Source organism: Eumetopias jubatus, unplaced genomic scaffold (assembly GCF_037043125.1).
Source record: "Eumetopias jubatus isolate StellerSeaLion01/CBP00866 unplaced genomic scaffold, mEumJub1_p1.0 scaffold_2, whole genome shotgun sequence".
Classification (NCBI taxonomy): Eukaryota; Metazoa; Chordata; class Mammalia; order Carnivora; family Otariidae; genus Eumetopias; species Eumetopias jubatus.
The window spans coordinates 49,290,169-49,311,694 of NW_028274808.1; the positions used below are offsets into that span (position 1 = coordinate 49,290,169).

General features: G+C 50.7%; 1 protein-coding gene and 1 pseudogene across 1 annotated transcript in view; both read left to right on the forward strand.

Annotated features, from left to right (window-relative positions):
* Positions 1 to 19,040, forward strand: part of LOC114217386 (L-gulonolactone oxidase) — a 31,239-nt gene extending 12,199 nt beyond the window's left edge. Inside the window, exons 7-12 of the mRNA XM_088021433.1 lie at positions 8,453 to 8,560; positions 10,617 to 10,693; positions 15,144 to 15,293; positions 16,145 to 16,309; positions 17,752 to 17,842; positions 18,592 to 19,040. Of these exons, the coding sequence (XP_087877559.1) occupies positions 8,453 to 8,560; positions 10,617 to 10,693; positions 15,144 to 15,293; positions 16,145 to 16,309; positions 17,752 to 17,842; positions 18,592 to 18,720 (720 nt within the window). The 3' untranslated portion in view covers positions 18,721 to 19,040. The remainder of the gene's footprint in view (positions 1 to 8,452; positions 8,561 to 10,616; positions 10,694 to 15,143; positions 15,294 to 16,144; positions 16,310 to 17,751; positions 17,843 to 18,591) is intronic.
* Positions 8,898 to 9,882, forward strand: LOC114217385 (histone deacetylase complex subunit SAP25-like; annotated as a pseudogene).
* Positions 19,041 to 21,526: the final 2,486 nt, after the last annotated feature.

Consider the following 21,526-nt stretch of genomic DNA (forward strand, 5'->3'; position numbering starts at 1 on the left):
TCCAAGTTCCTTGGTCTTTGAGTTCCTCCATGGTCACCTTATCATTCAAGTTGAGGAGACCCTGTGCACAGTTGGAAGAGTCAATGATGTAAGCAGTACTGACCCAGTACCTTACCCTTAAATGGGTAAGGTGGGGTTGGCGATCCAACTGATCTGGCCTTGAATGCTGGCTCTGCCACTTTTCAGCTGTGACTGTGAGCCCGTCATTTAACCTTGTTAAGCCCTAGTTTCCTCATCCAAAACAAGAGTTTAAAAATATCTACCTTAAAGTAGTGAATCTGAGGATGAAATCAGATAATACACATAAATTATCTAGTTCAGTATTAAAATATGCCCCCAGTGGCACCTATGTCAATGATAAAAAGAAAATACTGTTACTTAGAACCAGGTCTAAAATCCTTACCTCAAAATTTCTAATGCATGAAGCCACAAGGCAAAGGCCTTAAATCCAGAAGGTCCCCTACTAAGAGGCATGGTGTTTGGTGGGAATTTATCCCCAGAACTCCCAGTTGGTGGTAAGAAAGTGATTCCGTGGCTCTAGGGGAGGCAGCATCGATCCCTGGAGTACCAACAGCGAGCCTAATGGGACAGTAATTGGCAAGCAAACTGCCTGATGCCTTGGCCCAAGAAAGTAGGACTAGTTTGGGACAAGGACATTTCATGGAATTGTTTGGCAGGGACAAGGTGTGGCTAGGGCGTCCCATAAGGGTCTGGCTGGAGGCCCACATGACGCTGCCTGGAACCAGACTCTGAGCTCTTTGGGGCCACCTAGGCCTACCTCAACCAGCTATAATCTTCCGGACCAGTACTAGAGGGCAGGTCTAGGCCCCTTGTTCACTCCAAGTAGGGTTCAAAAAGCATCCTACATTCTGTTCAGTTCCAGACATACTATTGAGGCCTCCTGTGGGGTCAGCATTTGAGACTCATAGGACTCTAGGGCTAATTCCTAAGGCCATGGAATAACATTCTGAGCACCCACTGCAAAGATCAATTTTCCCTTCAGCCCTCATGCCTCTAATATTCTCAGTCTTTCCCTTCTGTACTTCTTAGAGGGGTGACCCCTCCATCCTGGTCATGCAGCAAGATGTGGCAGGGACCCCCACTGAGATAAAATCCACACATTCTTCTCAGGCTTCAGCTGGGAAGCCTCGGTACCCCTTCCTATGGACCCAGGGGCAGTCTGCTTCTCCCCCCACCCTTGGCATTTGCCACCATCCATCCTCTGTACCCTCCAGGTTGTCTTGCCCCTGGACTGGCTGCAGAGGAGATCACGGATGCTCCAACTTCCCTCTTCTGATGCTGCTTCTGAACCAAGCATTCCAGTCTTCTCAGCCAAAGCATTTTTAACAGGGAATTACAGAAGTGTGTGCAGGGGGATGTTACAAAGATAGATCATCTTGGTCCCCACTCTGAGATTAACCATATATGCTGACATGGCTAACAAAGATACAGTAGTGTTGGACCTGGGGCTCCAGGGCCAACAGACTAGGTAGCCTGCTCTAGGGCTTGAAACTGAAGACAGTAGTGCAGATGGCCCGGCCAGGAGCTAAAGAAATGGTTCATAACAACTGTCAAGTCCCAAGGGAGCCTGGCAGAGAACGCTTTGACCAAAGTGAGCTCTGGGAGGGAGATTTGGAAGAGAATGAGGTAGAGTGGGTATAGACTGGAGAGGTACTCAAGGGGCTGAAATACAGAGCCAAGCCCACTTTTTTTAGGGCACAAGTTCAAGAGATACTTAAGATGAAGAACCAGTAAGACTTGGCAGCTGAGTGTGGGTTTGAGGGAGTCAGAGGCAGGAGGCAGAAATGGCGCTACCACCGAGGTGGAGCATCCAGGAGGCACAACAGGTGTGGGGAGAGAGATGATTTTAGTTTGGGAACTCGGGTTTGAGGTGCCTCAAGTGGAGGTATGGGAAGGCAGCTGGCTTTGCACGTTTGGAACTCAGGAGGCAGAGGCTGGAGGTGGAGATTGGGGGGTTGTATTAGTCTGCTAGGGCTGCAGTAACAAATAGCACAGACTGATCAAGGTGTCTACAGCATTGGTTCCTTGTGGGGACTCTGCCCTTGGCTTATAGATGGCCGTCGTCTTGCGTGTCCTCACATGGTTTCCTGTCCGTCCGTGCATATCTGTGTCCTAATCTCTTCTTATCAGTACACTAGTCCTACTGGATTAGGGCTCACCCAATGACCTCATTTAACCTTGATTACCTCTTTAAAGTCCTTGTCTCCAATTATAGTCCTATTAGGAGGTAGTGGAGGTTAGGATTTCAATATATGAACGTGGGATGGGTACACCTGAAGCCAAAGTAGAGGTCTTCAGCCTCCTAGGTGGTCACAGGGTAGGCAAGATCACCCAGAGAGAGTGAGTGTGGGTGATAAGGGAGCAGAGAAGAAGATGGAAGAGGTGTCAAGGAGGAGACCGAGGAGGACAGGTTATAGAGGAATGAAGCCAGTGAGAAGATGACCACAGAGGCAAGGAATGCCCGGTGTCTGGGATGGAGCAGTCAACAGGGTCCAAGGCCATGGGGAATTGGAGTGTTGACTGGTCTGGTCATTGGGAGGCTGTAGCTGACCTTGGTGAGGATGGTTTCAGTGGGGAGCCTGGGGCAGGTTAAGGGATGGATGAGCATCACCAACGAGGAAGGGAGATGGGCAGCACAGACCACTTGCAAGCAGAAAGGGGCTGTAATGTCCTCTACTGTTGAATCTGTTTTCCTACTTCTCACATAGGTTAGCACTTGTTAATTGTTAAGCTGAAGGTTTTGACCCAGAGATGATAAAAAAAAAAACAACAAAAACTTCTTTTTGCCAGTAGGACTGGCCCCCAGGTTCCTACTAGGATATTGTAGCTGAGTGGATGGGTGGTCTCCTGATAACCTGGTCTGTTCTCTTTCTGCTCCTCCTCTGACCCAGCTGAGATTGACTAAGATTGATTACAGCCAAGTCCTGGTTCTAGTGGAGCCTATCTCAGACTGTCCTCCCCTACCCCAACACACTCACACACGCACACACACACACGCACACGTGCACAAGCACACACACACACACGCTGGCTGGCCTCTCTGTCTGTCCGGAGCTCGAGGATTTTTTTGCCTTCAACTTACCTCAACATGGAAACTTCTAACTTAGACACAACATCCTTGAAAATTCTAAGTGACTCTAGGCAATGGGCTACATTCTTCTCATAGCTTCCAACTTCTTTGATTTTGAAAGGCTATGATGACACATGAGAAACAGCAGTTGCAATCTCCTCCCCTAAAAGACAAAGTAGGCACACACACACACACACACACACACACACACACACAGTTACACAGCAATAAACACTCAACAGGATGTAATGAAAGGTCTCCAGGGAGGGAGACGGGGCCTCTGAGTCTGGCTATGCTGCTACCCTGTTTGAATAGGGTCCTCTGCCATCCTGACTGAGCAAATCCCTCACATTTGGGGTCCTCAATTTCTTTACCTTCTAAAAGCAGGGTCAAAGCAGATGGCCCCTGAGTTCTTTCTCAGCTCCGACATTCTGTAAGTCAGAGCAATGCTTGGATGTGAAGCTGTCCCCGCATCCACTTGCCACACCCTAGAGGCAAGGGTCACCTCTGGCATTGTTTCTCTTCTTTGGAGCAAGTGCTTGGGCCCTACCCCCAGGGAGAGGCATGAGCCCTGTGAGGAACACCCCCACGGGTCCCGCATAGACCCCAGCTCACCCCAAGAGGGCTCGTGGAGCAGGAGTCTGTGAGGCAGCAAGCCCTCTGTGGATCTCCCCCTTTCTGTGAACCACAGGGCTGCAGAGCCAGCCTGGCCCTCTGAGAAACCCATCATCAGCTTCCATCAAACCCCACCCACAGCCTTCCCGACACTCGCAGGCCAGAAACAAGGACTGCCACAGAAGGTCAGTGGCATTTACAGCCTTGTAATTTATTCCAAGGGGTGTGTGCAATAAATGGCCCCATATTCAATTTGTTTTTGCTCTCTCCACGCAAAGCAGCCTTTAAAGGGCACCTTCGAGAGGCTTTGAATGTTTAGGAAGAAGAGCTAGGTGGATATGGAGAGCCACACAACACGGGCCTTGCTCCCCTCAAAGGAAACAAACCCATACTCGTGATTTCTGGCCATTTAGGTTCCCAGGAAACTGTCGCACCTCCATTGGGGCGGCAGACTGCTGCCCTGAGTATTTACCTCTATGTCTGGGCAGCTCCCCAGCATCATGTCCTCTCTGGGCACGGGCTTGTCCCTGATGGCCAAGGCCTCCAGTTTGGCTGGTCCTGAGCTACAGGAGGAGCATTTGAGGAGTGGGACGACAGGAAGCCAGGACAAAGAAGAATGACAATTGCGTCTTGCGCATAAAGTTAGGTTTGAAGAGCTAGCTGCTCCACCATTTTTCCTTCCCTTTTCTCCTCTTTCCCTGCCTTCCATCCAGCACGTGTCTATAAAATATAACCTACCATGGGTCTTCCAGCCTTGAACTTCGGAAGAGCCCAAGCAGACCCATCATGAGGGGTGCGGTGTAGAGTTTGGGAATCTTCTCTCCAAGTCACACCAACAGGTTTGAAGCCCGGTGTCTCCATTGACCCTGTCTGGGTCTGGAGAAGTCCCCTCACTTCCCTGAGCTTGGATTCCACACCTGTGTGGTGCGGATAAGAGCTCCATTGTCCGCAGGCGCCTGGGTGGCTCGGGTGGTTAAGCGCCTGCCTTCGGCTCAGGTCAGGATCCCAGAGTCCTGGGATCGAGTCCCGCATCAGGCTCCCTGCTCCTTGGGAGCCTGCTTCTCCCTCTGCCTCTCTCTCTCTCTCTCTCTCTCTCTCTCTCTCTCTGTCTGTCATGAATAAATAAATAAATAAAAAATCTTTAAAAAAAAAAAAGAGCTCCATTGTCCCCATGGGATGTTGTCAGGACTCAAGGAAACATAGCAGGTGAACCCTCTGCCCTTGCTTTTCTTTAGAGTGCCAGAGAGAGGCAACCCCAATGCCTCCTCTCTCTGACTTTACTCACAGAGAATATTACCCAGAGACACCTGCTGTGTGGGTAGAGCCCAGAATCCCAATCAATGCTGCACTTTGAGGCTAGGGGTGCTGGTCACTCTGCTTTGTTCATGGACATTGTCACTGCTTCTTGAAATATCCCTCCGCGCCTTCTGCTGCGCGGTGATTCATTTCTGGAAGGCGGGGATTTTATCTGAGGCCTCTGGTTCCCCAGCATCCACAAAATACATGGCAGTGCTCAGTACAAGGTAACTCAAGGTCAGTTGATTAGCAGTTTATTAAAAATCCATCCTTCCTGGGATTTTCCCCATCTCCTCCCACCCATGCTGTGTGGTGGTCCATCTCAGATACAACATTACTGAGTCCCTTAAATACATTACAACATGATTTCTGAATGCTGCTCAAAGCTATATGAGGGGAAACGGTCATTTCTGGGCCCCAAGGAGAGTTGGAATCAGTGTTTCTAGATGCAGGGAGGTGGGGCAGGGTAAGTTGGCTCATCCAGTTTCGTGGTGCCAAGAAAGGGGCAGCCTTCACCGTTTTTTTTTTTTTTTTAATTTATATATTAGAGAGAGAGAGAATGAGAGAGAGCATGAGAGGGGGGAGGGTCAGAGGGAGAAGCCGACTCCCTGCTCAGCAGGGAGCCCGATGTGGGACTCGATCCCGGGACTCCAGGATCATGACCTGAGCCGAGCTTAACCAACTGAGCCACCCAGGCGCCCCCTTCACCACTTTTCTGACAAAGTCTCAGCATTTTAGACTCCTGTCATTTGGTCGGTATGGGATCTCAACCAGTTAGAAGGCGAGAAGATTTTCAAAATTGTTGTCAACCTTTTTGCCCTTTATGCCCCCCAAAGCATAATGAGATGTGATAAGGACAGCTGGCTGCCACATCACCCCTCCTGCAGCGCCCCAGGAAGCAGGATTGGTCCCAGTGTGTCACCGACCTGGTCAGCACCATCCGAATGACAGCCACTTCCTGGTGTCCCAGCCACATCCTCCAGGCCAAGCCAGCAGGCTGTGTTCCTTGCTCTCCCCAGGGGGAAAATCAGCTCGGCCCAAAGGCTTCCCACATAAGAGTCCTGTGGACCATGGGTCCAACACCCTGTCAGGATAGAAGTGATAGCGACGGGGGCCCTGGGATTTCATCCTAAACTTTTCCTGGGCCTTCAGCATAGAAGAAAGGGCCTTCCTCTTCAAATACGGCGTGGTGACTCCAACATTTTCTGTGCAAGGCATTGTGCCGCCAGCTTTAAGGCAAGGGATTGAGAAACCACAGCTCGCAGGCAGAATCTGTCTCACTCCCTGTTTTTGTAAATAAAGTTTTATTGGCACACAGCCACGCACATTGTTAATGTATTGTCTGTGGCTGCTTTCATGCCGTCGCAGCAGAGTTCAGTAGTTGTAACAGAGACCATATGGCCCCCAAAGCCTAAAATATTTCCTACCTGGTTCTTTACAAAAAATTTTGCTGATCTCTGCTCTAGCAGGGGGAACCAAAGCTGGATGAGATAGTCCCTGACGTATAAGAGAATGTTGCCCAGTTTCAGAGACAAGATGGATGCAATATAGGTAGAAGCCACTTAGAATGGGAGGAGATGGCTTCATGAGGAACATTTCAATTACATACATCTCAGTTCAGGTAAGTCAGTTTCCAGGTGCTCAATGGCCACTTGTGGCCAGTGGCCGTTGTATCGGACGGTGTTTGTGGATGGAGGTCACGGATGCTGAACGAAGTTGTGTGGGTTTCATTCCGTAGGAAGTCGAGAGCTGCTGGGGATTTCTGAGCTGTGCTTTGGATGTTCTCTGGAGATGTTGTCTGGAGAGATGAGAAAGGGGGGATATTATGAGGCCAGGGCAAGAGTATGGGTGACAGCTAAGCAGGACATGTACTACATCACAGCAGCGGCAGTGGGTCACAAGACAAAACTGGGGAGACATTTGCAGAAATACGACAGGGGACCAACAGGCTGGAGTCGGGGTGGGGTGGGGGAGGGTTAGGGTGGCAGCCACGTCACTTGAATGCAACAATTGTCCACCCACCCTTGTATCCCTGGCTGTACCATGAACTGGTTAGCAAGTTGGGGGGCCTCCCTGACAGTCATGACAGAGACCCAGAATTCCAAAGTTCCACTGCGCTCAAGACACACCAAACTTAAGTTCTAGATGGGTTCATCTCAGTGCTTCATCTTGACTTCACCTTCCTTCCTGATCAGATGTGGCCAGCCTCTCTCAAGCTCACCAAACTCTTTAGACACTGTATTGACGCATGATTGGATCCAGCCATTTGTCTATGCTAGGTACCAAATTCCCCACAGTGTGTTTGGTCAATAAGGTTTGTTTTGTTTTGTTTTTCCCTGTTTTTCCTGACACTCTGTCCTCCCTCCCTCACATGTTGAGTTTCCAGCGTATAAAGTGCTTTTAAATCCATAATTTCCCCTGCTCCTCACAACAGCCCTAGAAGGAAGGAAGGAAAGGTATTACTGTCTTCATTCTACAGATGGGGAGATGCTACCCACAGACCTCAGAGGGCTTCTGTAAGTCACAGCTAGGGATTTTGGGGGGAATAGCACTGGTATATCGATGTGTGTGTCCCAGCATTGATCAAATCCAGAACTAAACTGTTCCTTGGGCACATGCCACATGGCAGTCACTGTACTTAGGGTCTTTGATGTAGATTATGTCATTTCATTGCACAAATGCTCACCTTTATTGATGGGAAAACCAAAGTTCAGGGTACATGGCTCCTCCAAGGTCATGCAGCTAGTAAGCTGAAGACCAGGGCTCAAATCCAGAACTTAACTCCAAGACCAGGGCTGCTTTTCCTCAACCTCCCAGCTCCCTGTCAAAGCCCCAATCTATCTACCCATGTCTCAGAAATTGTCCTGTATCTGCTTGATGGGTTTTAGGGAGACATGGTTTGCTCTGTGATGTCATCTCCAGGAGTGCAATGATGAGTCATAGTAGAGCAGGATTCTAAGGACCGTGATGTGTTAGGCATTATGGGGGTAAAGGATGATGATGACAATGGTGACAATATGAGGGTAGCAACAGCAGCAGCTTACACCTCTACAGTGCTTACCATGTTTGTGACACCGTCAGTGAGTTTCAGCTTCATACCAGTCCCGACATGGGTACTGGTATTAGTCCCATTTTATAGATGAGGAACGTGAGGTACAGGGATGTTAGGTGCCTCGCCCAAACTCATATGGCTAGGAATTGTTCCAGCCAGGACAAATAAGAAATCATTTCTATCCTCTGAGCTGCTTGGGGAAGTCAACATGCAAAAGGACCATTTTAAAGTCCGGCATATTACAAGCCACATTCCATGTCAGTTGACAATGTTAGGACAATTTTAAGTATTTTCTCTTGATGGGGAGAAACTGACGCACCCACAGGCCCTGACTCCCAGTACTTTCCCACCATCATCCTGTAACCAACACAGTCTTCCCTTTCTCCTGCCGAGGTCAGGTTCTTAACAACTTGGACAGCCACCTGAAGAAATCTGAGTATTTTCGCTTCCTGTGGTTCCCGCACAGTGAGAACGTCAGCATCATCTACCAGGACCACACCAACAAGGTAGCAACACATCATTCCCATCCTTATACAGAGCCTGCAGTCCCCAGGGTGGCTGACATTTGTCATTGTCCCGATGATCAGTGTGGTGTGAGAGGAAAAGCAAGAGTGAACATCACTGAGAATGAGGACAGAAGCAGAAAAAGTGGGAGGTTGGAAGGAGGAAGGAAAGTTGGCCCATAAGGGTGCAATGTGACCACAGGTAGGGATGTGCAGGAGTGAGGTCAAGAGACAGCCTAGGCCGCGAGGGGCGAGGTGGGAGGCGCGGGCGGCAGGGATGGCGCGGACGCGGGGTGCAGAGGTGCTGCCCGGCGCTGCCCTCCCCTCCCCCAGACGCGGCATGTTGCTCCGGCCGCCTCGGCTGTGGGACGCCGGCAAAGAGCAGGCGCCCATGGAACAAGGCCCCTCGGTGGGCGGTGACCCCGGCGGGGCATGGACCTCTGGAGAGGAAGCACTGGGGCAGCCAGGGACTCCCCCACAGGACAGCCCGCAGCCCCGCTCCCGAAGGCCTTCCTGGACCCGGAGAGCGCAGCTGCTGCCCTGGGCCCCCCCCAGGCCTGGCTGCCGTGCAGTCCCCGGGAGCCCCAGTCGCCCTTCCCCCCCACATGGCCTAGGAGGTGGCCCCCTCAAGGATGACCGTGCTAGCCCCGTGGGACCCCCGCTACAAGGCTAAAGCAGGACCTCGGCTGGTGTGGGGGCCCAGCTGTGCGTCAGGCGCCTCCTTCTCAGGCCGGACCTTGTGTCATCCCTCGTTCTGGCCGTTGTGTGAGGCAGCCCCAGGCCGGGACCTCAGGCCCCTGGCCCCAGCCACAGGGTATCAGAACGGAGAGCATGCGCCCAGGGATGCAGGGTTCCCGGCGGTGTGCCGTGAAGCTGTCTTTCTGTCAGACCCGCTGCTGCCCTGTGGGCAGCGGGTCCCCCTGTACCTGTCGGAGGCCTCTCAGCAGGTCACGGGCTCTCTGAAGCTGCTGCTCCCACCTCCTGTCATGTCTCCCTGGGTCCTCGGCACCCCATCCCCGGGCTGCTCCACTGCCTGGCTCAGTGGGCCTCAGCTGATCGCCCTCACTGGCCTCCTGCAGATGAGCCAGGGGGCTCCGAGACCTGCCTCCCCGGGGGCTCCCACGCCCCCTGCTGGCCCCCCAGACCCTGTGGCTGATCACCCAGGCCCCAGCGGCACCCCAGCTGTTCTCATTGCACTGACCCATGTGTCCCACGAACCCCAGACGCCCGTTGAACATAGATAGCTCTTTTGTGGGTTGAGTGGGATCCCCTACTCCCCCAGGCAGGTTCTGTTGACAATAAAGCAGTGTTTTGGTTTGCAAAAAAAAAAAAGAGAGAGACAGCCTAGATGTGGGAGAGGGAAGCAGAAGTATTGGCAGGACAAGTTAAGGTAAGATAGAGTTCAAGGCAGCTGGGCTATACTCTAACCGTCTAATGCACCTCCACCTTCCCTCCAACACTCCATCTTTCCCACCCCTAACTGGACCGGTGAAGGAATCAATAGTTTTGTCTCTCCCCGATGTCCTTAGCAAATGGGCTGCTTCTTAGCAGAACACAAAGCCATCACTTAGGATGAATGTTCATGGGACAAGTCAAGCAAAAGCAATGACACTCATTGTGTGTTAGGGGCTGGCACGGGGTTCGCTGGACACCTGCTTCATGGGTCCAGAAGAGGAGGGATAGATGCACATCTTTGTCTTGTGCAAAATAAATCCATACCTAAATACACATGAAATGAAAGGGGCATGAGATTTGGCTGTGTCACCAAGAAGTGAGGCTCTCAATTGTCCTGATAGGTGGGTCACCCCCCCCAAACACACACATGCAGCCACTCCTGGAATACATCTCTCTCCAGGGGACACTGTGATGCATAGGTCAGAAGGCAGCCACTGATTTCTACTCCAGAAACCAATAATGCACTCTATGTTAACTAAAATTTAAATATATATATATATATATATATGCATATGTATATGTGTATGTGTATGTGTATGTGTATGTATATATATGAAGGCAGCTTAGCTCTGGCCCTGAACTGATCACAGATTCTTCTTCCCAGCCCCCCTCCTCTTCTGCCACCTGGTTTTGGGACTATGCCATTGGATTCTATTTACTGGAGTTCCTGCTCTGGGTCAGGTAGGAATGCAAGGGTACCTTTTTTCAACATCTGCTATTTGCTGTTGAGGATGTGGTCCATCAGAAGAATGGCACCCTGGGGACACCTGGGTGGCTCAGTCAGTTAAGCATCTGCCTTTGGCTCAGGGTATGATCCCAGGATCCCAGGGTCCTGGGATCAAGTCCCACATTGGGCTCCCTGTTCAGCGGGGAGTCTGCTTCTCCCTCTTCTGCCTGCTGCTCCCCCTGCTTTGTGCTCTCTCTCGACAAATAAATAAAATCTTAAAAAATGAAGAATGACACCCTGGCCTTTATGCATGCAAATTGGCTCAGTGTCCTGGGTCTAGAGCAGTGATTTTCCACCCTACCTGTACATTCAAAACACCTGAGGAGCTTTTTAAAAAACACCAATGCCTGGGCTCCACTCTCTGGCCCCCAGATGATGTAAATCTTCTCATATTGTCCTATTTTCTATCTCCTTCCCAGCCTAAAATCTGTGCTCATGCTCAGGCCCCAAGTCTGCCAGTAGACATGGAACTCTTGAGTGATGGGGAAGGTTTCATGGGGCCTTGAATGATAACTTTGCATCATACAATTTTTTGAAATAGTTTATACATGCAAAATAATATAGAAAACATAAAGTATAAAAAATCATGTGATAAGCGCCCATGTGGTTACCACCAGCTTAAGAAATGAAAACAACACAAGTACAATTGGCATGCTCTTTGTGAAGTCCCAAATCACAGCCTCCAAGGGGTTACCAAGAAGTAAGCATAAAGCTTATCATTCCCTTTTTAGTTTTATGAATCCTGAAATAATAAATCTGGTAATTCAGCTTCAATAGTGACAATTACCATGTTGCTATGGATAGTTATTAATTATTCCTATTCCACTGTTCATGATGTGTTTATCCATACTCAGATATTTGGGTTGTTTCCAGGATTTTTTTTTTCTGTTACAAATGATACTACTGTGAGCATTCTCAACTATTGCTCCTGGTGCCTTTTTTTTTTTGTCTTGAGTGGAATTTGTCATGCATGGAATACTCATGAGTGGAATTCCTGGGCCATCGAGTATATCTTCAGCCTTATCAGATCCAATTGTTCTCCAAAGTGGTTATTGGGCACTGGGCGCTATCAGATTCTCTGTGCTCCACAAGCCAGTCAAAATTGGAATTGTCAGGATTTTACATTTTCATGTGACATGTATTAAATAGTATCTTACTGTGATTTTTGAATTCTTATTTCCATGCTTACTCCTAAGGGTGCACAGTTTTTCATTTTATTGATCCTTCGGATTTCTTGCCTGTGGAGCACCTATTTATGTATTTTGCCCTTTTTAGAAATTTGGTGGGTATTTTTTTTCTTACTACCCTGTAGGGTTTTATTGATATATTTTGGGCACTCAGTTTCTGTGTTGCAACATCTCCCTGTTTGTGTTGTCTTTCACTTTTACGGCTTTTTCTTTTTTTGATGTACAGATGTATTTAATGTTAATATAGTGAAATTTAGCCATCGCTTCTTTCACCTTGGGGACTTCTGTGTCTTACTAAGAAATCCTTCCCTACCAAAAGGGCATGAAAGCCCATCAAGGGTGGGGCTGGTGACAGGACGGGCAGAACTAGCTGGAGTTCTTGTCATCCTAGACGCTGGGCGCAGCTGAGACCTTCAGCACCATAGGTCTGCATCCGGGCGTCTGGGCCTGGCCTCCCCTAGGGTGGGGGAGCTGGGGGAGCTACAGGTGACACCGCCTGGGACCCACGCTGGGGTGACTAACCGCTTGGAAGGTGTTAAGAGAGTGAAATGCAAGCCAGGACTCACTGCATCTGAGCAGGGAAGGGACAGGGAGCCGTGAGGAAGCCCGCCTGGGGGGCCACTGCTCCAGCAGAGTATGGATGGGAGTTCGTGGAAAATGCCGGGTCAGGCTTTCTCTCCACCTTCCATCATGGCCTCTCGGCAACTTTCTGTGTGTCTGGGGAGCCCGAGCCCAGTGAGCACCCAAATAAGTTGGGCTCTAAATCACTGCTGCCCCTTTCCTGGCCTGAGTGGATGCTCTGTGAGAGCTTCGCAACCTCCAAGCTCAGCCCATGTGGCTCTGGCTTAGCTGCTTCTGGAAACCTGTCCGCCCGTCCCACCCTGGCAGCTCTGTGGCGCTCACTAAGCTGCGTGCCCAAAGGGGTGGGAATGAGAAGTGAATAATAGATTGTACTTGGTGGTTTAATGGCTGCTTCACAACAAGACTCACTGTGTCCCTGCAAGGGTGGGGACCCTGTCTGCCTCATCACACTGGGTCTCCAGTGCCCCGAACAGTGCCTGGCACTTAGGGGAGGCTCCCGAATATCTGTGTAAGAAACACCAAATAAAGGGGTGCCTGGTGGCTCAGTCAGTTGGGTGACTGCCTTTGGCTCAGGTCATGATCCCAGGGTCCTGGGATCGAGCCCCATGTCGGGCTCCAGGCTCGGCGGAAAGCCTGCTTCTCCCTCTCCCTCTGCCTGCCGCTCCCCCTGCTTGTGCTCGCTCTCTGTCAAATGGATAAATAAAATCTTTAAAAAAAAAAAGAAAGAAAGAAAGAAAGAAAGAAGTGCCAGGTGAAAAGCTTGGTGCCTGTCTTTGAGGAGTTCAGTGGTGGTCCACTGTAGGAGTGATGGTGGTGGCTAGAGCTGACCAGGACGAAAAGGCAGGCTGTCCGTTGGGAACAGGTCCCTGGAGGGTGAGCCAGGGCCAAGGCCAAGCTCAGCTCCTCTGGTTAGAATAGCCCTGTGCCCAGGGGCCATTGGAAGCCCCGCCACGGCCAGGTGGCCTCTGAGACACCAAAGAACATCTGCCTTGAAACAGACGACACCCTTCTCCCACCCCGCCCCTGCGGCATGTACCCAGGTACCCTTTCTGAGTCCCAGGAAACTCGGCAGCTTGGGACCATGGGAGGAGCATGAGCTATGGATTCAAGTGGACCTGGACTCTGATCCTCACCCCTTCATTTTCCTGCTGTATGACTCTGTAAGCTGTGGCTTTCCCACATAAAGTAATAAAGTAATAATAAAGTAATAAAGTAGAGCCTCCAGCAACAGTTGGGTTGTTTGGAGGAGTCAGTATTAAGTCTGCATGAAAGGTGTTCCCTAGACCTTACTTCCCTCGCTTCTCAGCTTCACAGCTTCTGGTGCCCCCCTTCAAGGGGCAGGATGCAAAGGCCCTGAATCTGCTGTTACCTGTAACCCCCGCGAGGTGCTCTGAGCAGCTGGGATGGATTTTTGACAGGCAATGAGACGGCAGGGAAGCAACAAGGGACAGGTGTCTGGAGAGGGTGCCTCTAAGCAGAGGCCACCCACAGGCAGGGAGAAGCCAGACCAATCCTTGTGACCGGGAGTCTTGAGTGACTCCAGGAGGGCATGAACTACCACCGACGTGATTGGAGCCAGTTCAGCTCGCAGGAGCCCAAGCTGGCGGGAATTGGGTTCATGAACGGGGCCTGGAGGCCCCCGCAACCAGCCTCAGGGCCTGTGTCCCCTTTGGGTATGTATCTAAAAGAAATGAAAGCAGGGACTTAAAGAGAGATTTGCACACCCACGTTCACAGCTACGTTATTCAAGTGCGCCAAAAGGTGGAGGCAGCCCGCGGGTCAGACAGATGAATGGATAAACAAAACGTGGTCTCTCCTTAAAATGGCATGTTATTCGGCCTTAAAAGGGAAGGAAGTTCTGACACAGGCTACAACATGGATGAACCTGGAGGACAAGATGCTGAGGGAAAGAAGCCAGTTGCAAAAGGCAAATACTGTACGACTGCACTTGTGTGAGGCCCCAAGAGCAGTCAAATTCATGGACACAGAAAATAGAATGGGGGTTACCAGGGGCAGGGGGACAGGGGCATGGGGAGTTGTTCCCTGGGGACAGAATTTCCGCTCCTGCCAACAACGTGAATATACTTAACACTGCTCAACATCATACTTAAAAATGGCTAAGATGGTGAATTTAATGATACGTATTTTTTGCCACAATTAAGAATGAAAAAAAAACCCAAACACTGAAAACAAGCTAGTCATCAGCGACAGAGTAGGGGCATACATGTGGGCTATCCAGAAGGGGCTTCTGGCAGGGTTGGGAGGGTGATGTGGGGTGACATCTGCATCCCCAGGAAGGTTTCTGAGCTCCGGAGAAGGGGAAGCAACAGAGTCCGTAGAGAAAGAGGTTTGTAAGGAACTCAGCCCATGGTTTGTAAGCACACCGCTGGGACTCACTAAATGCTGGATAATATGATTATCTTTTCTTTTAAAGATTTTATTTTATTTGTCAAGAGAGAGCGCACAAGCAGGGACGGAGAAGCAGGCTCCCCACCAAGCAGGGAGCCTGATGCGGGGCTCGATCCCAGGACCCTGGGATCACGACCTGAGCCGAAGGCAGAAGCTTAACTGACTGAGCCACCGAGGTGCCCCGATAATACGATTATTAATTGCCCCTCTGTTGCTGCCCCTCCAGCTCCTTCCTGCCGGGCCTCGTGGGCTGGATCAATCGCTGCTTCTTCTGGCTCCTATTCACCAGGAAGAAGGAGAGCAGCAACCTCAGCTACAAGATCTTCAGCTATGAGTGCCGCTTCAAGCAGCACGTCCAGGACTGGGCCATCCCCAGGTAGGGACTGTGCGGGCCAGCCTGCGGGGGGTCTGGGTTGAAGAGAGCCCCTTGGGTCCTCGCCACAGCCCCGGCACATACGCTGTCAGCCAGGTTCCCAGTCCTACCCATTATCAGGAGGGGCCCACTGGAGGCTGAGTCCCCTTCTGGCACCCTTGTACACCGCTGTTCTTCCCGTGAGGGGATACCAGTCACAGAAAGCCCTCTGTTCTCCTGTCAGTCCCTCTCCAGCCCCGCGGGTGGGTCACAGCATACGGGCTTGGAGTGTGGGCCTTCCTGCCTAGCTTCTGGATGGAGCCCGCCTGGCATGCTAGGGGCAGGTACTCTGCCGTTGGAGGGACGCCCGCTGAGGACCTAGGCTAGGTCTGTGGCCCCAGAACTCAGGACAGCTTTCTCTCGGACTGCCTCTCTTTGTCTCTCTCCAGGAAAGGGGGGTGATGGTGCCCAGGGCTTAGGGGATGCCCCTGTCACTGTGTTCAAGGCCTGAGGCATTACTATCCCAGGGGGAATATTAGAACAAGTGGAAGCATTAGAATCAGACTGACTTGTCAGAAAAGGAAGAGGCCTGGCGTGTGGGACAGCTGTGGCCAGACACCCAAGGGGAGCCCGCGACTGGGTGGGGGCCCAGGGCTGAACCAAGAGCCGTAGCAGCTCCCCAGGAGACATATTCTCAGGCTCCCCTTCCATGAGAAGGACTTTTTGAGAGCAGCCACCGGCGTGGGCCCCCTTCCGCGCAGGGAGCCCCCGTCCCCGGCGCAGGCTGGGGGGCCTGGCAGAGCCCTGTGGGAGGGCTCCCGGAGGCCCCTCCCTGAGATCTGGGTTCTGTCCCCCCCGCCCCCGGCCGAGTGCAGAGAGAAGACCAAGGAGGCCTTGCTGGAACTGAAGGCCATGCTGGAGGCCCACCCCAAGATGGTGGCCCACTACCCCGTGGAGGTCCGCTTCACCCGCGGGGATGACATCCTGCTAAGCCCCTGCTTCCAGAGGGACAGTTGCTACATGAACATCATCATGTACAGGTGACCGGCTCACTGGGAGCGGTGGGGCTGGGGGTGGGGTGCGGGAGGCAGCCCCTCCACTTTGGGAGGACCCCTCTCCCCACCCATCTTTCAGGCATGCGATCTCGTGTGCCTACTCTGGTCGATGGTTCTGAGAGCCTGGAACGCTGTGTTGAGAAGGATTCTGAGGCCAGGTTTAGGTTTAGCAGAAAAGAGGATCGTGCTCCGTTAGAGCTGTCTACCTGGATGCATTTGCCCCTCCGGACCACCTCCCCCAGGTGCTGTGCAGGTACCGAATGCTCACAGAGCCATTATCTTTTTCCTAGTCAGTTACACGTAGCAGGCTCCAGGATAAGGCCATGACACATGCACAGTTTAAGAAGTTCATCTCTTAAAAAACGTCCTGTGCGAAATGTGTCTTCCTTCTGCCTCTTCTTCCCACCTCTCATTGATAATAGGCCCCTTCTGACTCTGCAAAAGAAAAAAATAGCTCCCGCCCAGCTTGAATCTTACTATGATGTATTTCTCCAGCCTGTAAAAACCTCAAACCTAGAGGATGCCCAAGGGACAAAGAATGCATTGTTCCAGAAAGGTGTCATGAAAAGCCAGAAAAGAGCGTTTCGGAAAGATGCACTGAATGGGAAGCAGCTTCTTTGACTCAGGGACCAAACTTCTGGCTTAACCTTAGCTGTCTGTCCCTCTATCTTCTCCTTATCTGTGAATGCAGATCAGAAGTGAGAAAGTAGCCATGGGTATGCGTCGTGTTTATTTGAATTTTTAAAAAGTTTTGACCTAGACTTTTTCTGCCAGTAAGTCTGACTCGGCTGATGGGCAGTGAGGACTGACTGACTAGGTGATAGGGCCATGCTATCCATACATCAAATGAGGGGATTCAGAGATTCCTAGGCTTTGTCAAAAAGATGGCACAGGTAGGGGCGCCTGGGTGGCTCGGTCGGTTAAGCGTCTAACTCTTCCTTTTGGCTCAGGTCATGATCTCAGGGTGGTGGGATCGAGCCCCGAGTCGGGCTCCGTGCTCAGTGAGCCTGCTTGAGATTTTTCTCTCCTCTCCCTCTGCCCTTCCCCCATTCTCTCTCTTACTCTCAAAGAAATAAGGGGAGGGAGGGAGGGAGGGAGGAATTTCCATGGCATTAAAAAAAGATGGCATATTTTATATGTTACACCATAAAGATGTGTTCGTGTGTATGTATATTTAAACTCATGGTAATTTTCGATGCCAGCTATAAAATATGTGAGAGGAAGCAACCCTTTATGAAATCCCTCTGGTGATGAGCAATGAGCAAAAACCCTCAGGTTGCACTGTTGCCCATGTCCTGTGGGCAGAGCCACCGGCTTGGTCTCTATACCACATGCCACGTGCTGGGCCTGGCATGGAGAAGGTGCCACATCACTGCTGTGATGCTCAGGGCAGGGACAGGGCCTCACCTCCTTCTGCTCCCCACCAGGCCCTATGGCAAGGACGTGCCCCGGCTGGACTACTGGCTGACCTACGAGACCATCATGAAGAAGGTCGGGGGCAGGCCCCACTGGGCCAAGGTAGGATTTGCCAGCGAGAGGTTCACGGGGCCCTCGGCCGGGCAGCTGCTGTGAGCTGGGGGTTCCCCAGAGGGTGCCTCTCTTCCCTGGTCCTCGGCCTGCCCGAGGCTCAGAAGTTGGGATCCAGGGGCTGAGTGAGTCACAAGAAGGAAGGGTTCCACCGCATTACCCAGACCCAGCTGCCCCCTGCATCCATGTTCCAACAGCTCAGTACTTGGTGACAACTCCCTCGGAGTGTTCAGAGAAATTTTTCGTCTTATTCCCATAGAAACCCCATGAGGAGGATAAGGCAGGAGTCCGTGAACCCCTTTAACAGATAGGGAACTGCGAGTCTCTCAGAGATGATGGGACTGACTGACTGACTAGCAGTAGAATTGAGGCCAGAGCCCTCTCCACTGTCACACTGGGGGGTGTCGAAGGGAATGCAGAGTTTCATGTAAACACTGTAACACCTTCCTTCTTTACCTTCCCAGAACTTCCTCTCTCCTGTTTGGGTCTTTACATTATGTGTGTGCACGCATGCGTGCAGGCGTATGCCTGGAGGCGTGTGTGCGCACACGTGCGTGCATGGGTAGGTATGGGTGCATTTTGCGTGCATGCCTGCATGTGTGGGTGAGCTCACGCATGCGTGTGTCCGGGAATAGGAGTGTCATGTATGCAGGCATACAGACTCAGGGTTGCCCGGTTGCAGCCCCACTGAGATGCCAGTCCCAGGGAACAAGGCCTGTTGTATCTGGTTGCTTCCACAGGCCCACAACTGCACCCGGAAGGACTTCGAGAAAATGTACCCAGCCTTTTCGAAGTTCTGTGCCATCCGAGAGAAGCTGGACCCCACCGGGATGTTCCTGAATGCGTATCTGGAGAAGGTGTTCTACTGAAGCGGAGATGAGCCCACCCCATCTCATCCCTCAGGCCCCCCTCCAGTGACACTGAAGGCGCAACGTCCCACGGGCCTGGAGGGGGCAGACCTCTCTCTGCTTGCCCTCTGCTGCCGCCCCCAAAGCAGCACCAACCCCCAGCCATGAGCCTGGATCTGTGCAGGGCTCCCTGCTTTCCTAATTTCTGTATCCTCACAACAACCCCACGCAAAGAGTGCCCAAGTCTCCATGGACATCATTTACATGCGGCAGTCCCTTTTCCTGAACCTACAATCACCACGTTCTGTTTTCCCAGAAAATAGAGAAACCCCAAAATGTTACATTTGTTTAAGAGGTTTGGGACTCGGTCATTCACAGGTTCCGCCTTCGAGCTAGGGGTCTGTGACTCCCGGGCCCGTAATAATGTGTTTGGGCACAGTTGTCGTGTGCACTGTGCTCTGCTTCCTTACACCCTTGAGGGTTTCTCAAATGCTTTGGGGCTGCCCTCTTCCAATTTCTGTCTGTCCACCTGACATCCATCACCTGACCTTCAAGCATGTCTGTTTCAGGGGCTATGTGGGAAGTGGGCCTACTCCTTGCCGCCTTTTAAATAAAGACCAAGAATTACTCACTCTCTGCCCCTCACCTCTTCATCTCCATGTTATGGGAACAGGAGCCTCACTCGTTTCCTGGCTTCCCTCCAGAGGTAGTGGTCTTGGGCCTGCCTGGAAAATGTTCTTCATATCCTTTTGCAAATTAAGTTTCAATTGGCCTCTGACCTATCACCCTTTGTGGCCATTCTTTTGTGAGTATTCACTGAACATCTACGAGGGTGTCAAGTGCTTTGGGGAATTGACAGCACAGTAAGGCAGGTTCCTGGCCTCAAGAAATTGATATTCTAATCTCACAGTTCAACAACAAAATGTTCAAATGGGCCAAGGACTTGAGTAAACATGTCTCCGAAGATTTCCAATTGGCCAATGAGCACAAGATGCTCCACATCACTAATCATGAAGGAAGCGTAAATAAAACCACAATGAGATACCACTTCATATCCATTAAGATCATTATTATTTAAAAAATAAAAATCGTGAAGGACATGGAAAGAGGAACTGTTGGGCATCACTGGTGGGAATGTAACCTGGCACAGCCATTCTGGAAAACAGTATGACGGGTCCTCAGAAAATTAAACCAGAGTTACCACATGATCCAGCAATTCCACTCCCGGGTATATGCCCAGAAAAACTGAAAGTAGGGACTTGAAGACAGATTTGTACAGCATGTTCAGCATTGTTCATAGTCGTCAAAAGGAGGAAGCAAGCCAACGCTACACGGATGGATAAGCAAAATGGGTAGTATATACACAGCCGGGTAGTACTCAGCCTTGAAAAGGAAGGAAATGTTGACACAGGCTGCAAGATGGAGGAACCTCGTGGGCATCATGCTAAATGAAATAAACCAGTCACAAAAGGATAAACACTGATCCCACTTAGCATAGATTATCATAGAGCTGGAAAGTGGCAATGGGGTTTGCAGGGGGCTGGGGGTGAGGGAGTGGGGAGTTAGTTACTGGGGACAGAGTTTCAGTCGTGGACAATGAGAAAGTTCTGGAGATGGACGGTGGTGATGGTTAAATTAAGCTTAGGGTCCTTCTGAGCACCACACAGGTCGTGCCCTCCCTGACCCCCCTCAGGTGTGTATGAAAGGCGTGACAGCTCTTTTTACGTTGTCAACTAGACTCCAATACTGAGTTATTTAATCTAGGTACTGATCTGAGGATGTTTTGTACATGTGGTTAATACCTACAATCAGGTGACTTGACGTAAAGGAAATTATCCTCGAAAATGTGGGTGGGCCTTTTGCAATCAGTTCAAAGACTTAAAAGCAAAAATTGAGGTTTCTGGAAGAAGAATGAATTCTGCCTCAAGATTTTCTGAGTTTTCAGGCTGGGGCTGCCCCACGGATTACAGGCTTGGGAAAATACCAATAGCCAATTTCTTGAATGGGTATGAACTGTGCACTGGTTCTGTTTTTCCAGAGGACACTGGCTGATACATAAGGAATGAGTAAAGTTAATAAAAAGAAAAGCATAGCAGGCAAAACTCTGAGGCTTTGGAAATCCAATCACTCTCAGGTTCTACAGAGGAGGAAACCTAGGCTCAGAGAGGTGAAGAAATTTGTCCAACGTCACACAGCAAGTTAGGAAAAGCAGTGTCTTCAAACCTTTCAACTGAGGTCTGTCTTGGCAGCCCTACGTTTTTGAGAGTTTGAATTTCATTTCTAAAATCTACAGATGTTGCAGTCTATTTCATTATGTAACTGTGTTTTAAAGTTTTGAGTAATATTTTACTTTTCAAATCTTTAAATGACATTTCCGCTCTAGGAAAGAGTGGCACGTTTGTTCTGGGGTCTTCTGGCAGCTCACATTGACCCCAGCGGGAGAAGTACACATACTGAGGGACACGCAGCGCAATGTCTTAAGTCTGAAACCTTGAGATGCAGTAAAACTTCAAGTCCTGGAATGCTAGGGCAAAAGAATGTTGTGGAAATAGACTTTCTAATTATCCGAGAACTCAGGTGTCTTTTCTGGTTCAGGCTTTTGATGAATATAATTTACTCTTCCTTTGATTTGTGATCTGATGCCTGAAGGTCATCCTTCCCAAAAAATTACCGTTGCAGAATCCTTTCGATATTGAATGTTGTGTCCCGCAGGCCATAAATTGGGCTCCTGAGGGCATCGCTGATACAGATCCACTTTTTCTCTCCTTCCTGATTTCCTCCTTGCTACTTCTGTCCCAGATTCCCACTGGCTGGCCTCTCTTCTCTC